Here is a 23,403-nt window from a genome sequence, read left to right as displayed (position 1 = left end):
CAACCCGTACGGGTACGTCCCCAGTTGAATAGTCGCGACTGTCATCCCGAGACGTTTGGTGGCGGAAGAAGAGGAGGTGGCGGGGTAGGAGGAGGTGGGAACGGTGGCTCCCGTGCCAAGAAGATGCGGGTGTTAGCGTGGCCTGGCAGCGTGACTCGCGTGACCCTCACGAGCGATGAATCGTCGGTCACCAGCAGGGATGTTGGCTCACGCGGACCCGAGAAAAGCGGTAGCAGCAGGAGAGGCAGCATCGGCAGCAGCGGCATCATCGTTGTCATCATCATCGTCAGCGGCGGCGACGGCGGCGAGCAAGAGAAAGAGGGCGCGGAGAGTCCCATCGTCATCATCGGCTGGGCATGTACGTCATCTACCCGGCGGACGTGTTGCTGCGTTTCTATGAGAATCCCGATCACGATCCCAGCCTGGTGTTGACTGGCGAACGCCGGTCCAGCTGTTGTCGGATTCACTTGATCACCGTTGCTGATCGAGCCGAGCGGATCGAGGAGGAGGAAAACCGTAAAAAGAGGAAGGGGAGGAGGAGGAACGGCGAACGAGCCGCGACACGAAGAAGAGGCGGCCGACGAGGCAGCGGACCTCGGAACAAGAAGGACACTCGTGCACAGGACGCCAGGACTATGCAAAACAGCCGGGGAGCCGGCGACGACGCCGCCGCCAATCCTTTGAAGGACCTCACGCAGCCCGGGCTCAACGAGCCACTCAAGCAGCACAATGCCGCCACGCTCAAGCTCGTGCAGACTGGTGAGTCTATCGGTTTTGTTTTCTTGTTAAGCTGGGTCAGACCCTGAAGCGATCCGCGAAGATCAAGGAAGTGGTCCGAAAAGTCCCTTATGGGGCTCAATGTGCGAAAGAACCTAACCGGTTAAGGGGGTCAAAAACGACCCCCAGCCGATTTTGGCCCAAAATGGCTCGTTCGATAGCTTACCAAGGCAGCACCCTTTCCGCCAAGTTTCAGCCCTCTAACTCGCCTGTAAGGGTAGTTACGGGGAAAAAACGAAAAATCAGTTTCGACCCCAGTTTCCCCATTTAGCAGCGTCGAAAAATTCTGAAAAAATCTGACACATTTACCATGTCGAACCACACGTTCGAGAATTTTTTCCGATTTTTCGGTTGCAAACTCTCGTTGTAAAAAATTGTTTAAGAGAACTTAAGAGCACAAATCTGCTATTTTCTGCTCTTCGAAATTACTCAAAACGGAATTTCGTGCAATCGACGTAGACCATTTTTATTTTGCGTAAAGACTTAACATTTTTGCGTATTGTCGCAAGAAGTGGGTGTTTCACGTAACACGTGCAGGTAGCTCGTTGGGATTCCAGTGACTTAGGTTACAAGGCTTGAGAAGTGGAAGGTCGTAGGGCTCAAGACACAAAAGGAGGTACGGGCATTCTGTTGCAACAGAATAGAACGCGGAACTGTGTGGAAAACCGTGAATATCGTGCTTTGCAGCATGTCTTAAAGGTTTACGATGTTGCGGATTAAACGGACTTTGTCGACCAGGAGTGAATGCTATACACGAGCTTGTAGCATCTATACAGGGACCGTTCAGTTCGATTGATACGTATGTTTATAGACTGCGAATTGTTATTAATTATTCATTAAAAATTTAATGACGTCGGTCTATTTTTAACTCCAAAGAATTTTTAAAGCAGTGTGTGACACCTGGTCTCATGATTCTGCGCAAGCGCCGTCACCTGTCTCTAAGTACTTTCCGAAGGTGCCTCATTGTCCCACGTAAGGGTGGCCCCCCTGATTTGCATAAATTTCCATACTGTAAATAGTGCAAGCTTTTCTCCTGTCTTCGCCGCTGGCTAATGCCCCCTCGTGCGCGCCTACACGGTATAAACAGCACGCAGATACAATGAGCAATTCAAGAGGGGTTTATCGCGGTTCGCCAACAACAGACACGGGCTCTGTTAGCAAGGCTGACCATCCCTCCGCACAACTTTTCCCCCGTGCAATCCTGATCTGATTAAAATCGATACTTCTGCTAAATAAAACGCCTGATTATAAATACGTATTCAAAATTACACAAGCGGATGATTGCCGCTCGATTCCAGTGCTCTGTGACATACAAACACGATTCTGGGTCTGTGCGCTACAGGGGGTCTTCTTATTTCCGGTTTCTTAACGAATTTTTTCCCGAAAAACTATGGAGCCTTTCGTACTGGAATTTTGCATATATCTTTACTGATATTTGAAGTGCATGTGTGATTTTTTAGAAGTCAATATTATCAAAATTACACGAGTTATACATTTTTTTATAGAGCATAAACTTTACAATTGCCCTCCAATTTTATCTCAAATTTAAAGTTATAAACTGGAACACCTCTTTAATAATTATGGAACTATGCTGCAGTAAAAAAAAAAAAACTGTTCTACAGGCACCCAATTACCTCGTAGCACCAACACACTCGTGCTTAATTACACGTACCATGGTCAAAGGTCCTCGGTGCACGCGCCTTTCGTGATTAAAGGCTATTTCCCCTCTTATTTAGTAGCTGGTAACGCTGTACGTTTAGGACACCCTGTTGTTTGTTGTTTCGCCGGCGGAACAGGGTGTAACGCTCTATTCTGTAATGTGCGTCCAGGTTTCGTGCTGGGGTGCTGTAACTCACCGTCGTGACCGTCCTCGAACGAGCCACTTAGGTGCTTCTCCTGCCTAAACGCGCGCTATCCTCCGGGGAGCGAATCTCTTCATTCCTTTGTCGTCATTTTTGTTCGATATGTCCATTTTCTGGCGAGCACGAACCGCCACTAATTTCTGGGGGCGTACACAAAATTGCTGCTTGTAATTCAGAGTATTCCGGGGATTTCCTGGAGTTGACAGTCAATTTATTATTTTCCAATTTTTCAATTCGTGCAAACCGTTATGGAATTACTTTTTAAGTACTCGTAAAAATCAGTTTAGACTGTTTTATAGTGGAACGAGGTCTTCTGAATAATTTGAGGTGCTTCTTAGGGGATGAAAATCTATTTTCTATGCCCTCAGAAATTTTTAACCATTTTGGTATGGACATGTTGTTATAAATCGACATCTCGGTGGCACATAAAAATTATTTCACACGAAGGCGTAGGGGGGTGTTCTGAATAACTTGGTGTGCTCGCGTGTTTCCCTGGGGGTTGAAAGTTTATGTTCTACTTCTCCAACAATTCCTAAATATTTTGGTTTGCGCGGACAGTGACAAATTCACGGCCCAGCGGCAGCCAAAAATTATTTAGCACTGTTCTGGGCCACAGCGTGCACCTGTGAACACTTTAAGACACTTCTTTGCCCCCATAAGGGTTGGAAACTCACCTTTCAGTTCTCTGGTACTTAACCCTCTGCACTAGAGTCTATTTCGACTTCATTTTAACACTAGGTCTACGGACCACTAAAAATGACTACTTTGCATTACTTTATAAAAATAACAAGAATGTGTTACCCACATTTTTAGCAATATTTTAAGAATAATATATACCCAAAGAAATAAATTTGCTAAATAATTTCTCATATATGCATTCTTAGAATCTTAATAATTTTATGTTTATAATTTTATCTTAATGTCCCGTAAACCTAGTGTTAAATATTCTCTAAAACATCTAACCTTTTCCATTTTATTTATGTAAAAACGAGTGCGTTGACTAGTACTAGAGGATGCAGTCGAGTGCAAAGGGTTGAAAATACATAAAAATAGTTCAGCCATATCAAAGTTTTAAAAATGAATTCACCACCGTCCCCGTAAAGTTAAAAATTAAATCCCCACCACGGAAAGAGTGTCGGGGGTGGGTATGACCGCATGGCATCCTCGTAAAAAATTAAAAAATTTTTCTCTCGCCGCAGCGGAAGATCCGGATGCGCTTTTATTAGGCAGTTCCGTCGAACTGGCGAGCTGGCCGGTGTTTTGAAAGTTTGATCGCCGCCTAGCATAAATTCCCGTACGGGTTCCACGACCCCTGAATTGCTCTCACGGCGACAGTGTCGTCTACGCCAGCGTGGTCCCGGAATTACTATTGCACCGTTCCGGCGTCCTTACAGCCTCGGCCAGCTCTCGTTTTCCCGCGAATTTATCGTTTACAAGCATCGCGAAAATCCCGAGCGCCGTACATTAAAATCACGATAAAAAGCTCGGACGTTATGGCACCGGCTTTTTGGCAGCGGTAACCGGTGCCAAAATGTCTCCCCTTCCGGTCGAAGCTCGCGTCGTTTCCGCTCTCCGGCGACCACTATGTTTCTGTTATACCCCGAATCCGAGAACCTTTTCTCGTGATATGGCTCGGGGAATCGTGGGCCATACTTTAATATCGTCGTTGATTCATGGCGGGAAGTCGATAAATATTTCTTCTGAAAATTTGGTACAGTCTTCCGAGCCAAAACTCCCATGCGGTTATTATTAATGGACATTTTCCGACGCGATCTCTTTATTGGATTTTCCGGATGAATTTGTCACTGGTAAATTGCTCGAGTTTTCAGAAGTTGGTCAAATGTGTCCCCAACCCTCCGTGGCAAGTTTCAAATCGGTACCCCCACCAGAAGGGTAGTTACAGGGTTGACATGGTTTTGTGAACTATACCCCATTGCTTCTGCTCTGCTCAACAAAAAATTACGAAAAAATTCGTGAACATTCTACCTAATAGCACACACCACTGTGAATTTTTTCCGAATTTTTGATTGCGAAATCGATTTTTTAAAAATCCCAGGAGTAGTCATAGGGTGTGGACGGTGTTAATGAATTATGTTTTGTTTCCTGTGTTCTGCTTAACTAAAAATTACGGTAAAATTTATGGATGTTCTACCTAGTAGCGCACACAACTGTGAATTTTTTTTAAATTTTTTATTGCGAAATCGATTTTTTAAAAATTCTGGAAAGAGTAGTCATAGGGTGTGCACGGTTTTAATCAATTGTGTTTTATTTTCTGTATTCTGCTTAACAAAAAATTACGAAAAAATGAATGGATATTCTACCTAATGGCACACACAACTGTGAATTTTTTTTTTCAAACAGCGATATTTCAAAGTACAATATTAACTTTGAGATGTGGTATAATTTTATCATATTCTCTCTGTATAGGTACAGTAAGTATTTGGTACCATATATTTCGAACACCGATGAATACTACAGTGTGATATATTATTTAGAGAAGGGAAGATGGAACATCGAACTTTTCGTCCCCAATAAATAAATAAAGAAAGAGGCAATGGGGAGGAATTTTTCTCGGGTCGTAGCCAGGTGTTTTTCCCGGTGAGTTTCCTTTGAGTCCAATCAGGACCCTGCGAAGATTAATTATGTCGGGGAATAGGGGTTGCCAGAGTCTTTCCGTCATCGGTCTCTGTCGGCAGCGATTTTATCCCTGCTCGATCCCCGGAACGTCGAACTGATTAACCTTCGTCGAGATCGATCTTACACACCGGGATCGAGATAACGAATTGGCAAATATTCGGGGGCCAATAAAGACTCGTTTTGTCAGGCCTATCAGGGTGATTCTAACCCTGTAAAAATCAGTTTATAATTGTGCAAACCAAAAAGTTTAAATCTTTCCAAAACCTCCGAGCAATTTAAATCCTAGTTTCTGAAGCGGTGTTATTCATTTAAAAAGCCATAATTTCATCAAGCAATTGTGATAGAAACTCTACGAGCAAACGACTCGGCGAACACGCAGCTGGAAGGAGAAATTCGTTTATTTTGAACGCCGGTTACTTAATAGTCCCCGAGAAATTGTGATCCGCGTTCAGGAACAAATTGCCGGGAAATTGTTCGCCAGTCAGGAGCCATAATTTCGAAGTAATCGCGTGGTGGACAAACTGCGACCATCAAGAGAAGCAAAGAGAGAGAGAGAGAGAGAGATCGAGAAAGAACGGGAGAGTGGAAGGAGCAATAATTACTCGCGATAAAAAACCGAGTGTCACGGTGTGTCCCGGTGACACAAATACGTGTCACGCGACCGACAGTCCATTTTCCACGAACGTTCCGCGTTATTGCATTTTATTTTTTTTTCCCCCGTGGCAACAATTCCGTACCGTTTCTCTCGCCCCCCATCACCTCTCTTTGTCTTTCTCTGTGTGCGCGCTCGAACGATCGTTTTGCCTCCCTGCCTGTCTTCACAAGCGGCAACAGACGTCAGTCGATTGTCCTCGAACGAAACAATTTTTCGCGAACCCCTGTCGGAATGCCAGGACCCAGCGAAAATCAGCGCAACACCCGACGGAGATGAAAATGTTTCTGTTGGCGGAAGACTCGACCGGGCAATTTGCTCAATTAATCGCGCGACTTTTAATTTGTCACTCGACGTTGCTCCACATTTTATTTCACCGGATTTTTGCTTACTTTTTCATCCGACTCGTAGCGTACGTGCTGTACTTTCGTGGATCGAGGAACGTATTTAGGAAATTGTGCTGAGAGTCTCAGCAGAAGAGATTATTTCAACAATGTACGGTGCAACGTCATTTGTTCTTTATAAGGGAAATGTAGCCCGATATCGTATTTGAAATTAGTTATGTAATCTAGCCTGAGAGTCTCAGCGATGGATGTTGCATGTCGTTATTAGAAATGGTTTTATTTTATGTTCTCTATTTTTATCGGGTGAGTGAGGCCCAATATCAAATTTGAGGTGATCATTTAACTCAGACTCTGAGAGTCTCAGCAGAAGATATCGGAGATTATTTGAACAATTTACGGTTCAATGTCATTCATTCTTTATGGGGGAAATGAGGCCCGATATCGTATTTGAAATCAATTATGTAATCTAGCCTGAGAGTCTCAGCGATGGATGTTGCATGTAGTTGTTAAAAAATGTTTTATTTTATGTTCTCTATTTTTATGAGTTGAATGAGGCCCAATATCAGATTTAGGGTGATCATTTAACTCAGACTCTGAGAGTCTCAGCAACAGTGGAAGTCCTCCTAATCTCAAAACTAGTCAAATTAAAATTTAACTAGTCTCAGTATGGATCTCAGCGATATCAACTTCTCACTCTCGCAAATTCTGACAAAATGGTCTCAGCACTAGTCCATGTCCTCCTAATCCCAGAACTATCTACTTCAATTAAAATGTAAATCAATCCCTTTGTCAACTTCCCAATCTCCCAAACAGTTTCAGTACTAGTCGAAATACTCTGCCGATCCTAGAACTACATTGCGAACATCCAACGTTCTGCTGAGACCATTCTCAGCATCCAGCAAAACAGCGAGGCGTCAGCGAGGCGGGCGCAGACCGATTTTCGCGGGGTCTCGAACAGAGGTAGAGAGAGAGAGAGAGAGAGAGAGAGAGAGAGAGAGAGAGAGAGAGAGAGAGAGAGAGAGAGAGAGAGAGAGCCCAGTCAAATTCACGGTGTGCATGCTCCCTCACGAGGAAACGAATTCTCCTCGGAGCGTTTCGCAAGATTACATCGAAGACCTCGTTACCGCGGTATAAATAGAGAGCTTTCCGCCTGGCGTGGATTCAGTTTAACAGCCCCCGCGGTGCAGCGGGTGCGCGCCCGGTCCAAACAATCTTCTGGCTGTCACGTGTGGTGACCTGGATGCTTATTCGGATCATTGGCGCCGGGTCGTCCCTTTCATTGGTCGCGACCCGCTCCCTCGCCCTTTCTTTCCGGTCTCGACGTCGGTGGATATTTAATTAGCGATGCATTCGACGTCGTGTTTCGGCAATGTCTCAGCCGAATGTCAACTTGGAATTGAGAACAGGCGACCTGGATCGATCGGAGCCCGAGAATCATCGAGTTCGAGGATTTAAACGGTGGCTTTCGTACCGTGTTGTTTTCCACAGTCTTGTGGTCTGAGGTCCTCAGCACATTTTTTCGAAGCATTGTCAATCAAGACCTCAGGTTCCGTGTTTTATCAGAATCGAGCATTTCTACCGGCTTCAAAGTCTCAGTAGGATTCGGAGAGTCTCGGTAGTAGTCTCAGAGTCTCAGGCCTCTAGTTCAATTGTTTAAAGCATCGTTAATCACGGCCCTCAGATTTTGTGTTGCATTAAATCAGGGTGTTTCTACCGGCTTCAAAGTCTCAGTAGGATTCTGAGAGTCTCAGGGTCTCAGGCCCCTAGTTCGATTGTCTAAATGTACAGTTATCAAGCCCTCAGATCCTGTGTTTCATTAAATCATGGTATTTGTATTGGTTTCAAATCTCAGCAAGAGTCTCAGAGTCTCAGCGTAAGCTCGAATCCCTTATAAATGTACTATTAATACCAATGTTCCTCACACAATAATTTCAAGGTCTCAGAATCTGTTGATTAGTTCTCACTGTTTGATTATCTCACCTGCTGAGATACTCAGCACACCAGATAAATATTGTTCCGAGGTCGTCAAATCCCGTCAACAAGTTCCCATCCCCAAAGTTGCAATTTCAGCGTCCCGTTTCTCATAATTTTGCCACGAAATCTCGGAGTAAGGCTAGGTTAGCGTCGAGTATGTCCGCCAGAAAGACACTGTAGCACCTGTCGCGCAACATAATCTCATCGGGACGACAAATAGCATGAGCAACGGCGTGTAGAATCGAGTTAAACTCTCCCGGCGCACCTGGAAAGTTTCGTAATGCAACTTTGACGCCAGCCGCGGGAACTTGCGATTTTGTGGCGCTCGCCAAAATTCGAGATGGCCATTTATCGTCGAGATATCGCCCGTACAACGTTGCCATAACCCCTAGAAGCTCTTCTAAAAGAATAAAAGTGTCGTAAATGTGCGACGGGGAATGTGCTCCAGGGGCTGGTTACATAATGTAGGAACTATTACCTTTGATCGAGGACTTCACACTAGCTGCTTATGAATAGGAAAAGGGCAACTCGAAGCTATTGCTGAGAGCATTGCTGAGGGGGGTACATCAATGGGAAATAGAGATTGGTTCTCTTGGAAAGACGGAAATCGACTTGAAAATTGCTCTTCTTCGTGACTGAGCTTGAAGAATGCCCCACCTCCTGGCCTGTGTCTATTTCCAACGGTTGGCTGCCCTGCTCCCTCGAAGATCGGTGTATAGGCTGGCCAAAAAGTCACTAGACCATGTAAAATTCGAATTTGTCTCTAAAAGTATGACTGTGAATTTTTAAAGCATAAAAAAAGTCACGTTCAAATGTTCTAGTGAATTTTGGGCCAGCCTGCATTTAAAAGTCAAAAAACATTTTCGCTATTCTCTTAAATCTAGGAAGATTTTTCCTAGTAACTTGCTGTTGGTAACTGTCTTGGTTTCTCTAGGCACTATTTAAAAGTGTAAGAAACCTTCTACAACTATTTTCGTAAACTTAGAAGCATTTTTTAGTATCTTGAAGTTGGCAACTGTTTCAGTGTGCCCAGGTAATATTTTTCCTAGATAAAATTTAATTAAAGGCCAGAGAATTCTCTGCCGTCGTTCCCTCGAACCTGGAGAGATTTTTAAAGAGAAATAACATATAAAAGCACTTTACGACAGTGTCGCAGTTCTGCGAGGGTTAAGAACATAGAGTTGAGGTTATGTTGTCGGAGGTAGGATCATAAACCGTAATTGGTCTCGAGAGATGGACTCAATAGAAACTGTAGAACGCGTCAAAGCATTATATAAGATTTAATTTAACCGAATGCGAGGTTGGGCAAAGCAGACGATGAGCGCAACGAACGACGTATTAAAAATAAAAGTCCCTAGGGCATTTACAGTCGCGCTTCTAAACTAGAAGTTACTCTAATTAAAATTCAGAATAGAGCATGTTCTGTTTCTATTGCGAACTGACTGCAATTTTACTGACTGATATTCCAGCATTAATATGCTCAGTAATGGGTAATAGAATTTCATAGGAGTTAGACGCAATGTAAATTGACTCCCTTTACGGCCATCACGAAAGTTCCAAAGTCTGGGGATCATCTGTGGGATATTCTCCCTAGATTCTGTACAGTATTCTAGCCACAGTGTGACCAACTTCTGGCAACAGTGTTGACTCGAGTAACATAAAACCAGAAAAAGTAACAAATCTTGCCTTATGTCTTTAACAATTTTATTGATCTTATTAATTAATAAACTTATCATTTGTTAACAGATACAGATATTTTCCAAATGTTTACATAACTAAGTAATTTATTGAAAAATAAATTATTTTGAAAGCTGGAATTTTTTCGAACTTTATTAAGTATTGAGATATTTTAATAAATATTTATCTCCGCTCTGATTTCTGGGTTGTTTTATATTTTTAATGTAAATGACAGTTGGTAGGGAGGAAGATCTGTCAACTATTTTTGCAAATAGTATTTTTTTCACCAACTTTGTTCCGTTGGGAGTGTCTGCTCCTGGCTGGACCCTCCAGCCAGCTCTTCAAGTCGTCTAAGAAAAAACCAAGGGTCAAGAGACAGGCCAAGTAGCTCGGATGACACAACGTCGAGATGAGGTACACAGGAAGTAGACGTCTCCCACGATATTGTAAATTCTCAAAAGATGTTCCTCAGTCATGTCGGAATGTGTTGCAATTTTTCTTAGGGGGGGTGGTCGCCTGAACCCATTTGCAGATTAACCACCCCCAACAATCTACCCTTATATAAAACGCAATTCCTTTATCGTTCGTGTTCGAGTTAAAAAATTTAAATTGCTATACTTTCGTAGACTAACACAACATCCACAATTATTTCCAGAAGAAACAACCACCCTTTCATCAAACCTAATTTTTTCATACCGTTCCTGCTGGACCCAAAAAGTTTAACTTACTGTGCTACGAAAGACGCCATTCATAACAATTTTCAACCCTCTCATCTCCATACACCCTAAATCCTCTCTACTATTCCCTCCGTGCCTACTCAATCTTCTCTCACCTCACCCTTCTACCAAATATGATTTTTTTTCATGCTCGGAAAATTTATATTTAAGAGACAGGTCCCAACGCAATATTTATAATTATTTACAAACGTGTGATCGACAAGTATCGTAGGACAATTTTTCTTAGGGTTATCTAGAGTCAGGACCATCCATCAAATCACACACCATCCCCCTACAAAACCCCGTGAATCCTCCCAACCATCCTCCGTCTCACCTAGCCCGACGAAGCCCGCTAGAAGCCCGGGTCGTCGAACCAGGGAAAGTAACGAATGTCTCTAAAAGACCTCGGATCGTGGCGGCCGGCAAGGGTGAAACCGAACACCAAGGCCAGGCCCGCCTCTTCCTGAAACCTGGCACCGGGCCGTGTCGGTTCATCGTCCGTGTGCCAAGGCCGGTCGAATCTAGCGAACCTTGTCGTTTCGTCCTCTCCTCGAACGCTCTCACCTTCGGGGGCGCACACAGGGTACTCCGGTTCGTCGACACACAGGTGGCTGGGTGGGCACAGGTGTGTGCGTATGGGCACAGGTGTGTGCGTGTGCTTTTGGGAACGCAGGGAACAGGGTGCACACAGGTTATACTTAATAAAGGAGTCTGGTTGCCACGGTAACAGTGAGGTGAACGAGCGCCGGGTATTGATTCAGCCCACCTGAATTCAGGTCAGCCCCTGACTGTAACACCTTTCCCCGTGTTACACTCTTTTCCGTCGCGTTCCCCCACAACCTCCCCTTCAACTTTTGCTCAATTTTTCCCACCCCCCTCACCCCCCGCCTCTTCCCGCCAACCCCACCCAGCACACAACAGTCCCCATCTCAACGTCTGCCACGCGACCGCCGTGCATTATGGATATAGTTCATCGTGATAGGGGATGGTGCCACCAGTCGCATGGTTCCCCCCAACCGTTCCCCTAACCCCCTGGCTATACCTGGCTGTTGTATCTGATATCCAAGGTTCGCGTGGCTGTCGAGCAGAGACCGGAGGGGGATCTAGCAGAATAATGAGCGAGGACTCGGGGATAGCGGGATCGCTATTGTGACGAGTGTCTTCAGGTACGCAAGGGGTTTGAGATATTTAGCGGGGCCCGAGGAGGCCACTGACACCTGGATCAGCTTGCTCTGGGTGCTTCTACTGGCTGTGCTTGATGAGAGGAGTGGATGCTGGTCGAGAGGGAGCTAATTGTGGAGTCATCTTTTTAGGGGATGTGGTGGGTTTTGGGGAATTTTTTCGGGGGATGTTCGGTGATAAATTGATTTTCGGTGGGGGACGGTAGGGTTTGTGGGGGTATAGGAATTTTTTTAGCAAATGCAAAATGAATGGGCCAGCCTCGTGGGAAGAGTCATCATGTCAGGAGATTCTTGGGGAATCTTTTTAGAGACGTTGGACCAGCCATTTCCTGATGAATTGATAGTTCCTGAAGATCTCAATTCCATCTTGGACGGTTTGTCCTCGAGCATTATAAATATTGAAAAACCCATTAGCGGGATTGGTCCCGGGGCTATTTTATTCAAAAGCAACCTTCCTCTAGTTCCTCCAAAAAGTTGTAGAGTCAGCATAGGTAGTACGAATCAGAAGCGAAAGGTCGTCGGGTCAGTTTAGAACGATCGAGTGGATAGCGAAATTGTAGGACGTCTGAAAACAAAATGGAAAACAAAGTCAAAAAGGTCACCGGGTAAATCGGTCCTGATTGGGTAGCAAATCGTGGGGCCTGTGAAAATAAGAAAAATAAAGAGCAAAAAAGGTCACTGGGTCACCTCGACAATTAACCTAACAAGGTAGCACATTGTAGCACCTGGAAAAAACATGTTTGTTAACAATGAAATTGATTAGATAGACGATTAGAGGACTTGCAAATGTGTGTTGGAGCAGAAGAGGGTCACGGGGTCGGTATAGAAATAATTCTCACTGGGTAGCAAACTATAGGACCTTCAATAACAAGTTGTGTTTCAAAGAAAGACGGTTATAAACTAGATAGGCTTCCAAAACTATGATGCACTAAAAGAAGGGGGTCCCTAAGACAGTGTATCCATGAGTCCAAGTGGCTAGTAAATTATAGGGCCAGCAAAACAGGTCACCAAGTCACTCTCATTAATGATCCCCACTATGTACTCATCCGTAGGACCTCCAAAATCTAGCTATAGCAAAAGAAGGAAATGACAATGCTAATTGAGCAACGAACCTGACCAGCCAGAAGATTACAGGACTCTGGGAGAAGCAATGAACCGAAAGAATATCCCTAGAACACCGCATCAAAGGCTCCAGGTGTCCCCCGAATTACAGAGGCAAACCCAGGGAGATCCCGAAGAAAGCAGGTCACCAATTTGGCAGAGCATGGACCTAAGAAAGGGGACGGAGAGAGGACACGTGTCGACTGCAGAGGAGCCTAGGGCCTGCAAACACCTCGAAGCAGCCCGTCTCAGACAGAGAGAGGGAAAACTATCTTCGAGTCTGTATGCTCGAACGCTTCTGAAGTAATCTCCACTCACAGCCCGGTATCTTTAAATCGAGAAGCTGAAGAAGGTCCTGAATAGCTCCCAGGGAACTGTGAAACTTCGTTCCCCGGCTTCATCTTGGGGATGTTTAACTTCCTCGATCTATGTTTTCAGATTGCCGACGTCAGCACGAAAGTATTCGAAAACTCGGAAGACCCTCTGAGAAATTAGCTCCCCGGGAAGTCCGTGATCAATGACGGTTCCCGAAGCCCTCCACAGGTGTCTAGAGGTCTTTACACGCCCCGGAAGTTCGCCATACGTCGACACACCTCGGATAGAGCCGTTCGCGTCCCGTCTATAAACTCATAACTCTCGGAAAGTCCCTAGACGACGCCTGGAACCGGGGATTCCCAACTTTTTCCCCTAGGAACTTCAAACTTCCCGATTTAAATTTATTTATGAACTTTCCTGGTTCGTTTAGGGACGTCTGCGAACAGTACAGGCAGAGTCATGAATATTTCTAGGTGGTTGAAGTTTATGCCTACAATTAATTATTATTAATTAATATTCGTGTCTTGGTCTGTAGAAGAAACTTTTTTGGATCTGCATATTGGCACTGTTTGAAATGTATTTGAAGCTGTATGATCTCGTTTGAAAGAATTTTTATACGAACAACTGGTAAAAAGTCCCTAGAAGTCTCTAAAATCACTAGCAACCATCTAGTCACAATTTCGAATGCTGCCAACGACACGAAATACTATTTAAAATATTTTACAAGCTCTCTGAACCGATGTAGAGTACCTTCCACACGAAACTGTGATTGCTACCAAATTCCCTAGATTTCCAAATACGTAGAGGTCACATGAAGTATCCGGTAAGCGTCTAGTGACATTTGTGAATGCTTTCAACGGCGTTAGACATTATTTAAAATGTGTTTAGACCAGTTCAGAGTTACGTGAGCTGATCTAGGGGAATTTCCAGACAAAATTACGATCGGTAAAAGCCCCCTAGAGGACACCAAAGTGACTAGCGAGCGTCTAGTGAAATTTTAGACCGCCGTCAATTCGATTAATGGTTTCGATCGCGTCCCGGTAATTTCCGGGCAGATATCTGTCTGACGAATCGTCGCTCGATGGAAATCGATCGGAGGGGGATGGGCAGCCGCAAAATGCCGCTTAATTGCTGTCGTCATTATCGTTCACGGATCGATGAACATTGCTAGTCCGACGGCATCCCTTATCGAGCAGTCGTCGGGGCTCTCGCTCGATCCCGAATCGTGAATGCGTTATCATCGAGGGGCGTGGGAGTGGGGGTTGGAACTGTTCGTCGGTGGCACGGGGTCGTTAAAAAGTCCTCTCTCCGAGGTGCCTCGTTATTGTCGGCAATTTTACAACTGCTTTAACGGCCGCGGACGTCTATGAAAACGCAAACGTAATCGTTGAGAGACTGACTCTGAAAGCATCGGTGGGCAACGGGACGGAACAAGGAAATGGCCGGTCAAAGTGTCTCGGGGGTTGCCAGCTTGTTCGCCGTATTCGGATGTCCCTAAGGGCTTGCTGGTAATATTCCGGACCCTTTACTGGTCGTAATTCTGCGTGAAAATTCTTCTAGATCCGCCCATGTAACTCTAGACCGCTCTAGACACATTTTGAGAGCATGTGCAAATGTCACTAGACACTTGCTAGTAACTTTGGTTAGCTCCATGGGTTTTCTAAGAAATAAAAACGAAACAAAGTTTTTATCTGACCTCGTGGGAACCATTGCTGGAAATTCTGGGACACATAATGACACTAGACGGTAGCTGGTAATTTTGGGTGGCGTCTAGGGACTTTTTCTTAGCTGCAATTTAGTGCGATTTTTCCGGATCAACACGGATACCTCTAAATACGTTTTGGCATTGCGATTAAAATGAACAAATATTTAAACACTTCTCAGCCAGAGCATAATATATAATTTAAACAATTTTTATCTGAAAAATTTTTGTCTCCACTTAAACGTATTCCTGAACGTGTGAACAAACGGCGAACAATTTGCCAATTACCGTGGAATAGCCGTGGAAACGTCGACAAATTGCTGACGGCTTCTAAAAATGGCGATTCCGGGGCCGGAAGCCGCGGACGCGCGGGACCGCGCCGGGGTTTCAGCTTACATGGAAACTCGATTAAACGGTACGGTGAAATAACGTCATTAAATAATACCATTACGGTCGCCGGTGGTCGCTGATAAATCAATTTGGCCGCGGTAACAGGTAGGTATCATTTGACGGAGCGGCGTTGAAATTCCGTTACGATTACAGGTCCCCGTAGAAATAGCCCCCCCCCCCTCCACCCATCGAATTCGAACGCGCGTCCCCCTTTTACGGTGGTTGGTCGAATTTCGAAGGGGCGGGGGAAACGCGGACGGAAAATTGAATTCCGACCGAGGAACCGGAAAAGAAGATACTTCATCGCTCATTGCTCTCCTGGGGCATTGCGTATTTACTTCCCTTGGCACTGCTCGTATCTTTGTGGGGACATACGATCGTTGTGGATACGTTCGACGTGGCCTCGCTTTATTTCCTACGCGATACGCTGCCGTTCGTTTCATTTATTATTCATTAGCCCCGGAGAAACGCCTGAAAAATTGATTGGGAGCAGCCTGCGGACCGGTTCACTGAATTCAGTTTGAATTTCCCGCCTTACGACGGCGTCCGGGGAAGCCCCGGGGTAAAAACTTCGAGAAAGTTGGCATTTTATGGTTTTAATCAGTGGTTGTGTACAGAGGTTGTATTTTCGAAGTTTCAAGCGTAAATTCCAAGCAGTTATGCAGATTTTCCTTCGTCTAGAATTCCTACGTTGGCAAGCCTCTCAATAGTTACTTTTATTTCTATATTTTTATTCATTACTACGTTGGTAACCCTGTATACCCCCTACTTCATAAATAGTTAGTTTTAGTTCTATATTTTTATTCATTACTACGTTGGTAACCCTTTATAACCCCCTACTTTATAAATAGTTACTTTTAGTTCTACATTTTTATTTCTTACTACGTTGACAACCCCTTTATTTTTGTTTACAAATGTAATTGTAACTCTCTGTATTTGCAGTTCTAAGCTATTTATATTTAATTGTACTCTCGCCATGAAAATTCGAATCCAAAAAGAAGTCTTCAGTGTTATGTAGAATTAAATCGGGAATCGAACAGGGATACCAACTGTATAAATTGTCTGGCTCTTCGAGGGGAAATTGGAGGTGACAAAGGTGTTCTAAATAAAAGGGGAATGCTGGGGCAAGGGGTCAATCGTGAGGGTAGAAGTTCATCTATCAGGATTGCGGGTTAGGTCTGCGGTTGATTGGCTACAGGGTAGGTAGAACTTCGATCAAGGATCGACTGTTCGAGCTTCTGGCCGGGGTTGCAATCGTTGTCGGGTAATTTTAGCCGAAAGCTGTCGTGCCTCATCCTTGATATCGTCGTGGGGACCAAACACGCCTACGGGCGTCGTGACGGGGACAATAATTATAGATGGCATGACGAAATTCTCATTGGCCGCTGGGGGCTAGCCGGAAACGGGAGTTGTCCTTGAAACGGCCTTAGGATCTCTGATTTATGCTGGAGTAGCAGCATCGAATTATTTTCCACCGAGCTGTACGGGGATTGCTAATTTCATCAGGCTTTCAATTCTTTAAAATCTAGATTTTAGGTTATGTTGATGTTATAGGTTAGTTTGATGTTCTAAGTTGGTAGCAATGGGCTATAAAAGGATTTAGTGACAACCGAGCTAAGTTTAGGTTAGTTTAGGTCAATTGAGGTTAGAATTGACAACAAACTGGTCATTTTGGTCATAAAAACATATAATCTGCTGTCTAATTATGAGAAAGTACTCATTTGTGACAGAAATGGGTAGATGAAATGCAAAACAATAAAAACGTGTGAAGAATTTAAGAATAGTATTGCATTATTCCTGACCCACTAAAATTATTACAAAAAGGAGGTACATGTCTACGTAGCTCCAGGTCACGATCATTAATCAGGTCACTTTGTATCCAACTCTGACAGTCACATTGTTGTTGCTGTCTATAGAAGACATGGACGGGCTTAGGGTGTCACACTAAGTTCTTAGGTGGACTTATGTGGACTTAGTGGCCTCGCATTGACGCTGGATCACGCAAGACACGTGTAAAGGCAAACTTCCAGCAAGCTGTATAGTGTTGCTACTTATGCAGACTTGTACCGATACGCAAACAGTTCTAGGTCGCCTGTTGGTGGCGCAAAAGTTTCTGTGTAGAGGATAATTTATGAAGACCTAGAACTCTGATCAGTTCCTGGTTGGCTGGCAGCACAGGCTTTAGGACCCATACACGTGTACAGGACTTTGATGGCCTGTAAGGTGGTGGAATTGATTAGACTTGTGGACACCTAATAATTTTCTAAAGGTCTACAGTCGGGGGCAAAATTAAGTGGACACCCTTCAAAACTAACAACTTTTTAAAAATTGGATTATACTATACATTTTTTTTTAAGTTATTTTACTTAAAGGTTTGCGAGGATTAATATTACTTCTATTCATATAATTTCTCCAAGGATTCAAATCTTACAGACACCCGTGCGACATTTAGATTCGCTTTGGGTGTCGTCAAACCACCTGTGGGTCTGTTAAAGCCTTAAATATACTTGGCCTAATCTCTCTGACACTGTCACTCTCGGTTGTGCACATTACAACGAATAATTTCAGCAGTTGACAAAAACAACCCGACATTTACAAGAACATTAGAAAAACGTAAAACTATGGAGACGTTATTTTCACACAATTAGAATTATTTACAATATTAAATAAATTTTTATTTAGCTCCATTTCTTTGCAAATATTTTATTTTGCACAGAGACCCGCGCGGTCCAGTCACAACAAAATGACAAATTTTTCTAGTCTTTTGCAACTTGTGAGTTCGGTATTATTTTGAGATGTATCGATAAACGATAGAAAACTTTTTCTCTTCGCTGGAAAATACAATGGAACTTGACACAAGCTTGCACGGCTCTGTGCGCACACGTCGCGAGTATGATGGAGCACTTCTGATAGCGTTTATTCAAGAGAAGTCTTTGAAAGTTACACAGAGCGGAGCTGTTTCAATAAACCAAGTGCACCGACGGAACCGAATCGATTCGGTAACCGTGATCGCGCACTGATTCCAAGCCCCGCGGTATTGCCATGAAAGGTTGTGCCTGCGAATGCTAATATGTTAAGTGACGCCGGGGCTTTGCTCGCTTCTAGCTATAGTGTATAGAGGAAGAACGCCGGCGAAACGGGAAGGGAAAATTATACGGAAGTTTAATGGCACGATAATTACTCTGTCTATCCCCGCCAGCAGCAGCATTAATGGAACTCCATTAGGCTTTATAATAATGCGCAGTGTAAATAGACGGTTGCCCTCACCCCGAGTTGCTTAAGAACCTGTCCATCAGGGGAATCCTCTCTTTGAGGGTCACGTGACTACCAATCCGAATGAATTTTAACTTTTGTTCAAAATAATTTCAACTATACTTCAGTCCATCAGGGGAATTCCCCCATTGAGGACTTCCGAGCCAATTTCGATGAAATTCAATTTTTATTTACTTCAAGTAATTTTGAAAAAGATACTAAACGATACGTGTCTCTGAAAGGGGCAAAATAAAAATTAATACTTCGAAGTTGCCAAACGGGGCTTCCCCTAAACTTGTCCACATCGAATCCCCATGTCCCCTAAGCATGAAGTCCCCTGATTGATCTCGCCGTTTGAGAAATTTCCAGACCCTTCCCTGTCAAGCAGGGCTTATCCCTGTCCCTGCTGTCCTTCGTCCGATGCTCGGGCATTTAATTATAACAAAAGGACCAAAGTCTAATCCCATAGGGTTCGGGACCTCTGAGCAGACAGTCTTCGCTCGAAGGCCAGGATAAAATTTGATTCCGGCAAGTCCCTGACGTCTATGAATTATAAAGTTCACGGTGTAACCGAGCTGTTCGAGACGTTGGCAGACCTGGCGAACGTTTTCGGAACTTTGAGGTTATGCTCGGAACTCTTTACCGACTTTTAATGGAGTTCGGAGTTTCTTAACGGTTCAACGGTCGTTTACGTTAAAACCCGCTGTTGACCGAGTTAATTGAACGCAGGTGTCCGATGCGAAGTTAATTCTTTATTGTCCGATCGAGAAAAACTGCTGGCGGCGGGAAAAGTGGGATTTGAATTTAGCAACTTCTCCCGCGCTTAGGTGCTGGTGAATGTTAACGAATGTTGTCAGAAGAATAACTTTTTAGTTTATTTGGTAGTAAATACTGAATTCAAAGTAAGGAGGAAAATTATTTATTACTATCATTATTCTGTATATATTATTGTAAGTATGTAATGTGATTTGAATTTGGAGCATTTTCCCGCGGTTAGAATTTGAACGTTACCAACCGAACAACTTCGTAATTTCTGTAGAAATAAATATAGAATTCTGGAGACAAATGAAGATTGTTTATTGGTCTATTAATTCAGTAATATACTGAATAGTTTTGTTGGAATTTTTGGCGTCCTGAAATAGTACAGAGTCCCCTGAAATAATACAGAGGGAAAAAACGCGGAACAACAATAAAATCGAGTTTTAACGGCATCGTTAGTTCCCTAGTTTATTAGCGATTCATTCGATTCCGTCTAACGATGCTCGAGAATGTGGTAAATATTCCGGGCTGCTGCTTAGTGAGTCACGTGTCAGTCCACCCGAAACAGGTGCCATAAACAATTCATGGCCGCTGCGAGGCACTCACGTCGACGATTAGGCAAACCCTGGCCAGAGTTCAAGTGTACGACCGCGACGTTTCCCAGAGGCGGGGAATTTACCTCCTCGATGTAAATCGAGATCTGCTATGCTCGTTAGAAACCGATTATGCATTTCCGAGTACCATTTCCCAGAATTGTCAGGTGTACCAACCCCCGGAAAATTCCCTAGCACATCGATACCTATGTCCCTAGGCAATTTAACAATTATTTAAAGTCTTACAATTTGTAGATCCAAGTAGATCCAGTGGCCATAAAATTGCAGGTTAAATTTAACCCCGATCGCCAGGTGTGGTAACGCCTGGAAAATTCCCTAGCACACCCACGCGTGTCCCCAATGGCAGGGTAAATACGATTAGCAGAAATGGACGGTGAATTTATTATACTGAAGTTTCGATCTGTTCTTTCGATTCCCATGGTAGCCACGCCCCCTCAATTAGCCCTGTCACGTTAATTTTCGTTTGACCGGCGAGATCGATATCGCCTCTGGCTGGGCAAATGTGGTGGATGTCTATTTGCCAGGGATTAGAAATTAGCCTCATTAGAGTTTTGAATGGCCATTAACCTGCTTGTCCTGTCAGTCTTCGCGTAAACCACCACCACCCCCCCAACCCCTGAAAGCCTGGGGACAAACTTCCTTTAATTGGCAATGCACGCGTTTACAGATATGTCGCCGGTCGCAAAAGGAGACGGGTGGGTCGGGTAAATCGGGTCAGTGGACAAAACGCCGACACAGAGATCAAATGGGGGGGGGGGGTGGCTTATTAATTCAAGGGGTTGCTCCGCTTTTCAGACCCGTCCTTTTCGATGAAATTGACCGAGTCGACCGATTAGGGGAGGAAAGATCTTGACTGGTTACTACTCTGCCCCATTTTGCAAATCGCTTCATGAATTTTTAATATTGTCGGAATTTCATTTGCAACCGAAATTTTTATTTTCGTCAAGATTATTTTTAATAGAGGTTTTCTAGTATGTTTTCTTCTACAAATTTGTGAATTTTATGGATTTTAGCGATTTTGGATGATTTTCGAAGGTTTAGGGTGGTTGTTTATTAATTTATGGTTCGTTTGTGTTTACATATTGATTTATGTTTCGTTTAATCACACGTTTCACCTCCTCACCGTTTAATTTTTTTGAAACGCCACCATGACGGACGACGTCTCTTGATAAGCAGGCTTTTAGTGCTACCTAGGAGCTCCCTTAATTAATTAAATGCACTTCAGTGCACTGGAGAGGTTCAGGCTCTATTTATCTGCTTCGAAATGTCGTGAATTACTCCATTTTTCTTGGAGACCACGCAAATACTGAAATCTTTCTACTTTCTTACTCAATATTGAAAATTGCGATTAATTTAAAGATGCAAGTAAGCCATTTTTCTATATCAATATTAATATTTATTCGTTTAATAATTTCGTTCTTCCATAACCTCTTGGACTTTTTGAAAAGTGCGGGGAACCATTCTGCATTCTTGCAGGCTGGCCAACTCGAAAACTTAAGTCACAGATTATTAATTTACAGACTGTATAGTATCTATTAATTTATACATTATATATTTGTGAATTTTATAGAGTCTGTCAATTTGTTCATCAAATTTAACATTCATATTGAAAGAAATCATAACCTTCTACAAACAATGTTATGATCAGTCTCAATGTCCAGCAGTCTTCATTTTAAACGACAAAAGCGCGGGAAAAAGATCCGAATTCAAAGTAATTTCTAAGAATTGTATAAAAAATCCCCAAGAAAAATAGCGTAGTGTGTTTCTTTATATATGTACAAATTTGTTTAAAAAATTCGTTAGAATAGACATCGTTTTATTTCGTAACTTAACTTTCCATATGTTTTTCTTGTAACATCATGTTGGACAGCGGTTTCCACATTATTAGGCCTCGCGTGTCTCGGTGATAATTTACCGCCGACGAAAAGTCAGGGATCGAAAGTGATCGCGTCGGATTAGCACGTTTCTCTCGACGTTAATCGCCCCGTCATCTATCATATTTTATGGTGATCCATTCTAAGCCGGCCGTCACGTCGTGGCCTCCAAAAATAATCTTTCTAACAAAAGCCCCACCGGAACCTTCATGTATTTCCTCCTCTACGATATAACCTTCATATAACCTTGCATTCATATTTACATTAAGTAGAATTTTTCCAATTCAAACAAATTTGTGACTCGTATGTATTTAATTCCCTGGCAAAGTTGATCTGTTCAATTTCAGCTGCCTCTATAACATAACCTCACAATTGGAAGGAACGTCAAAAGGAATTTTTGACAAACCCGAATCACAATTTTTCCAGCTTCAATTCTACCAAATTTGTGACTCGTATGTATATAATTCCCTGGAAATATTGATCCGTTAAATTTCAGCTGCCTCTATAACATAACCTCACATTCGTATGCACGTCAAAAGGAATTTTTAACAAACTGAAATTACAATTTTTCCAGCTTCAATTCAACCAAATTTGTGACTCGTACATATTTGATTTGAAGCTAAAACTAAGCCTCTGAAATTGAAAAAGATGCTAGCATATTCAGAAAAAAGTGATTTCGAGCGCAAATCAGGAAACAATGTTTCCGACGGACCGTATTATGGAAAAACGGAAAAAAGACACAGCGGATAAACCCTTTGGGGTCAAACGTTGCAAAAGAACGGAAATCGATGAACGGAGGAGGCAATATGGCATCAGAAAGCTTACGGGGTATAGAAAATATCGGGCAGGACTTTCGCTAATTACTTTCCGATTGACACGAGGGCTTTGTATTCATCAGTCATCCATGACAATTCGCCACGGCCGTCCTCATCCGGCTTGGCTGTGCTGCAGTATCGATTGGCTTCCCATTGGAATTGACACGCAACCGAATAATTGAAGGTGTCGGATGGCGAATATGTTCGGGACGTATTGAGATTTGTTCACGTCGGCGTTGCGCGGTGCATGATGGGCCTGCCAATACCGGTTCCGAAGAAAATCAATTAACTCGACAGCGTTTACCGGCTCAAACAAAAATACACAACCATGACTACGTGACTCTGAACTCTTTGCACTTGAAAATACTGCAACAGCCTGTATCTATTGGGTTAGGGCTATGGCATTGGATCCATAGAGTCAGATTCATGTGTTGGAGGTTATGGAATTAGGGCGTGCTAATTAGTGGTGCTAGGCACAATCTGACTTTGAGCTAGGAGCTATGGGGTTTGGCTCTATGGTCACATTTTTTACATTTTTTCTGCAGGTCCCTTTTTTTTTGTAATTCAAAGTAAACGCAATTTTCCCACAATTTTCATTACATATCACCCACTAAACTAATCCATCTAGCTCGGCAGGAAAACTTTATATCTGAAAGATTATTTATAAAAAAATTTATAAAATGCAGCAGTAAATAATCCTAAATCATTAACTATAATGAGGGATTTAACTGAACAAGAACAGTTTGTACGTACACTGTGTA

At 43.4% G+C, this 23,403-nt stretch overlaps 1 protein-coding gene across 3 annotated transcripts in view; it reads left to right on the top strand.

Annotated features, from left to right (window-relative positions):
* Positions 1 to 219: 219 nt before the first annotated feature.
* Stacl (SH3 and cysteine-rich domain-containing protein) overlaps positions 220 to 23,403 on the top strand; it is a 56,108-nt gene continuing 32,924 nt past the window's right edge. For all 3 annotated transcript variants that reach the window (XM_076796669.1, XM_076796671.1, XM_076796668.1), the window contains exon 1: positions 220 to 759. In XM_076796669.1, the coding sequence (XP_076652784.1) occupies positions 357 to 759 (403 nt within the window). In that variant the 5' untranslated portion in view covers positions 220 to 356. The remainder of the gene's footprint in view (positions 760 to 23,403) is intronic.

The sequence above is a fragment of the Halictus rubicundus genome, chromosome 11, assembly GCF_050948215.1.
Source record: "Halictus rubicundus isolate RS-2024b chromosome 11, iyHalRubi1_principal, whole genome shotgun sequence".
Classification (NCBI taxonomy): Eukaryota; Metazoa; Arthropoda; class Insecta; order Hymenoptera; family Halictidae; genus Halictus; species Halictus rubicundus.
This window is presented reverse-complemented; position numbering and strand designations above follow the sequence as displayed.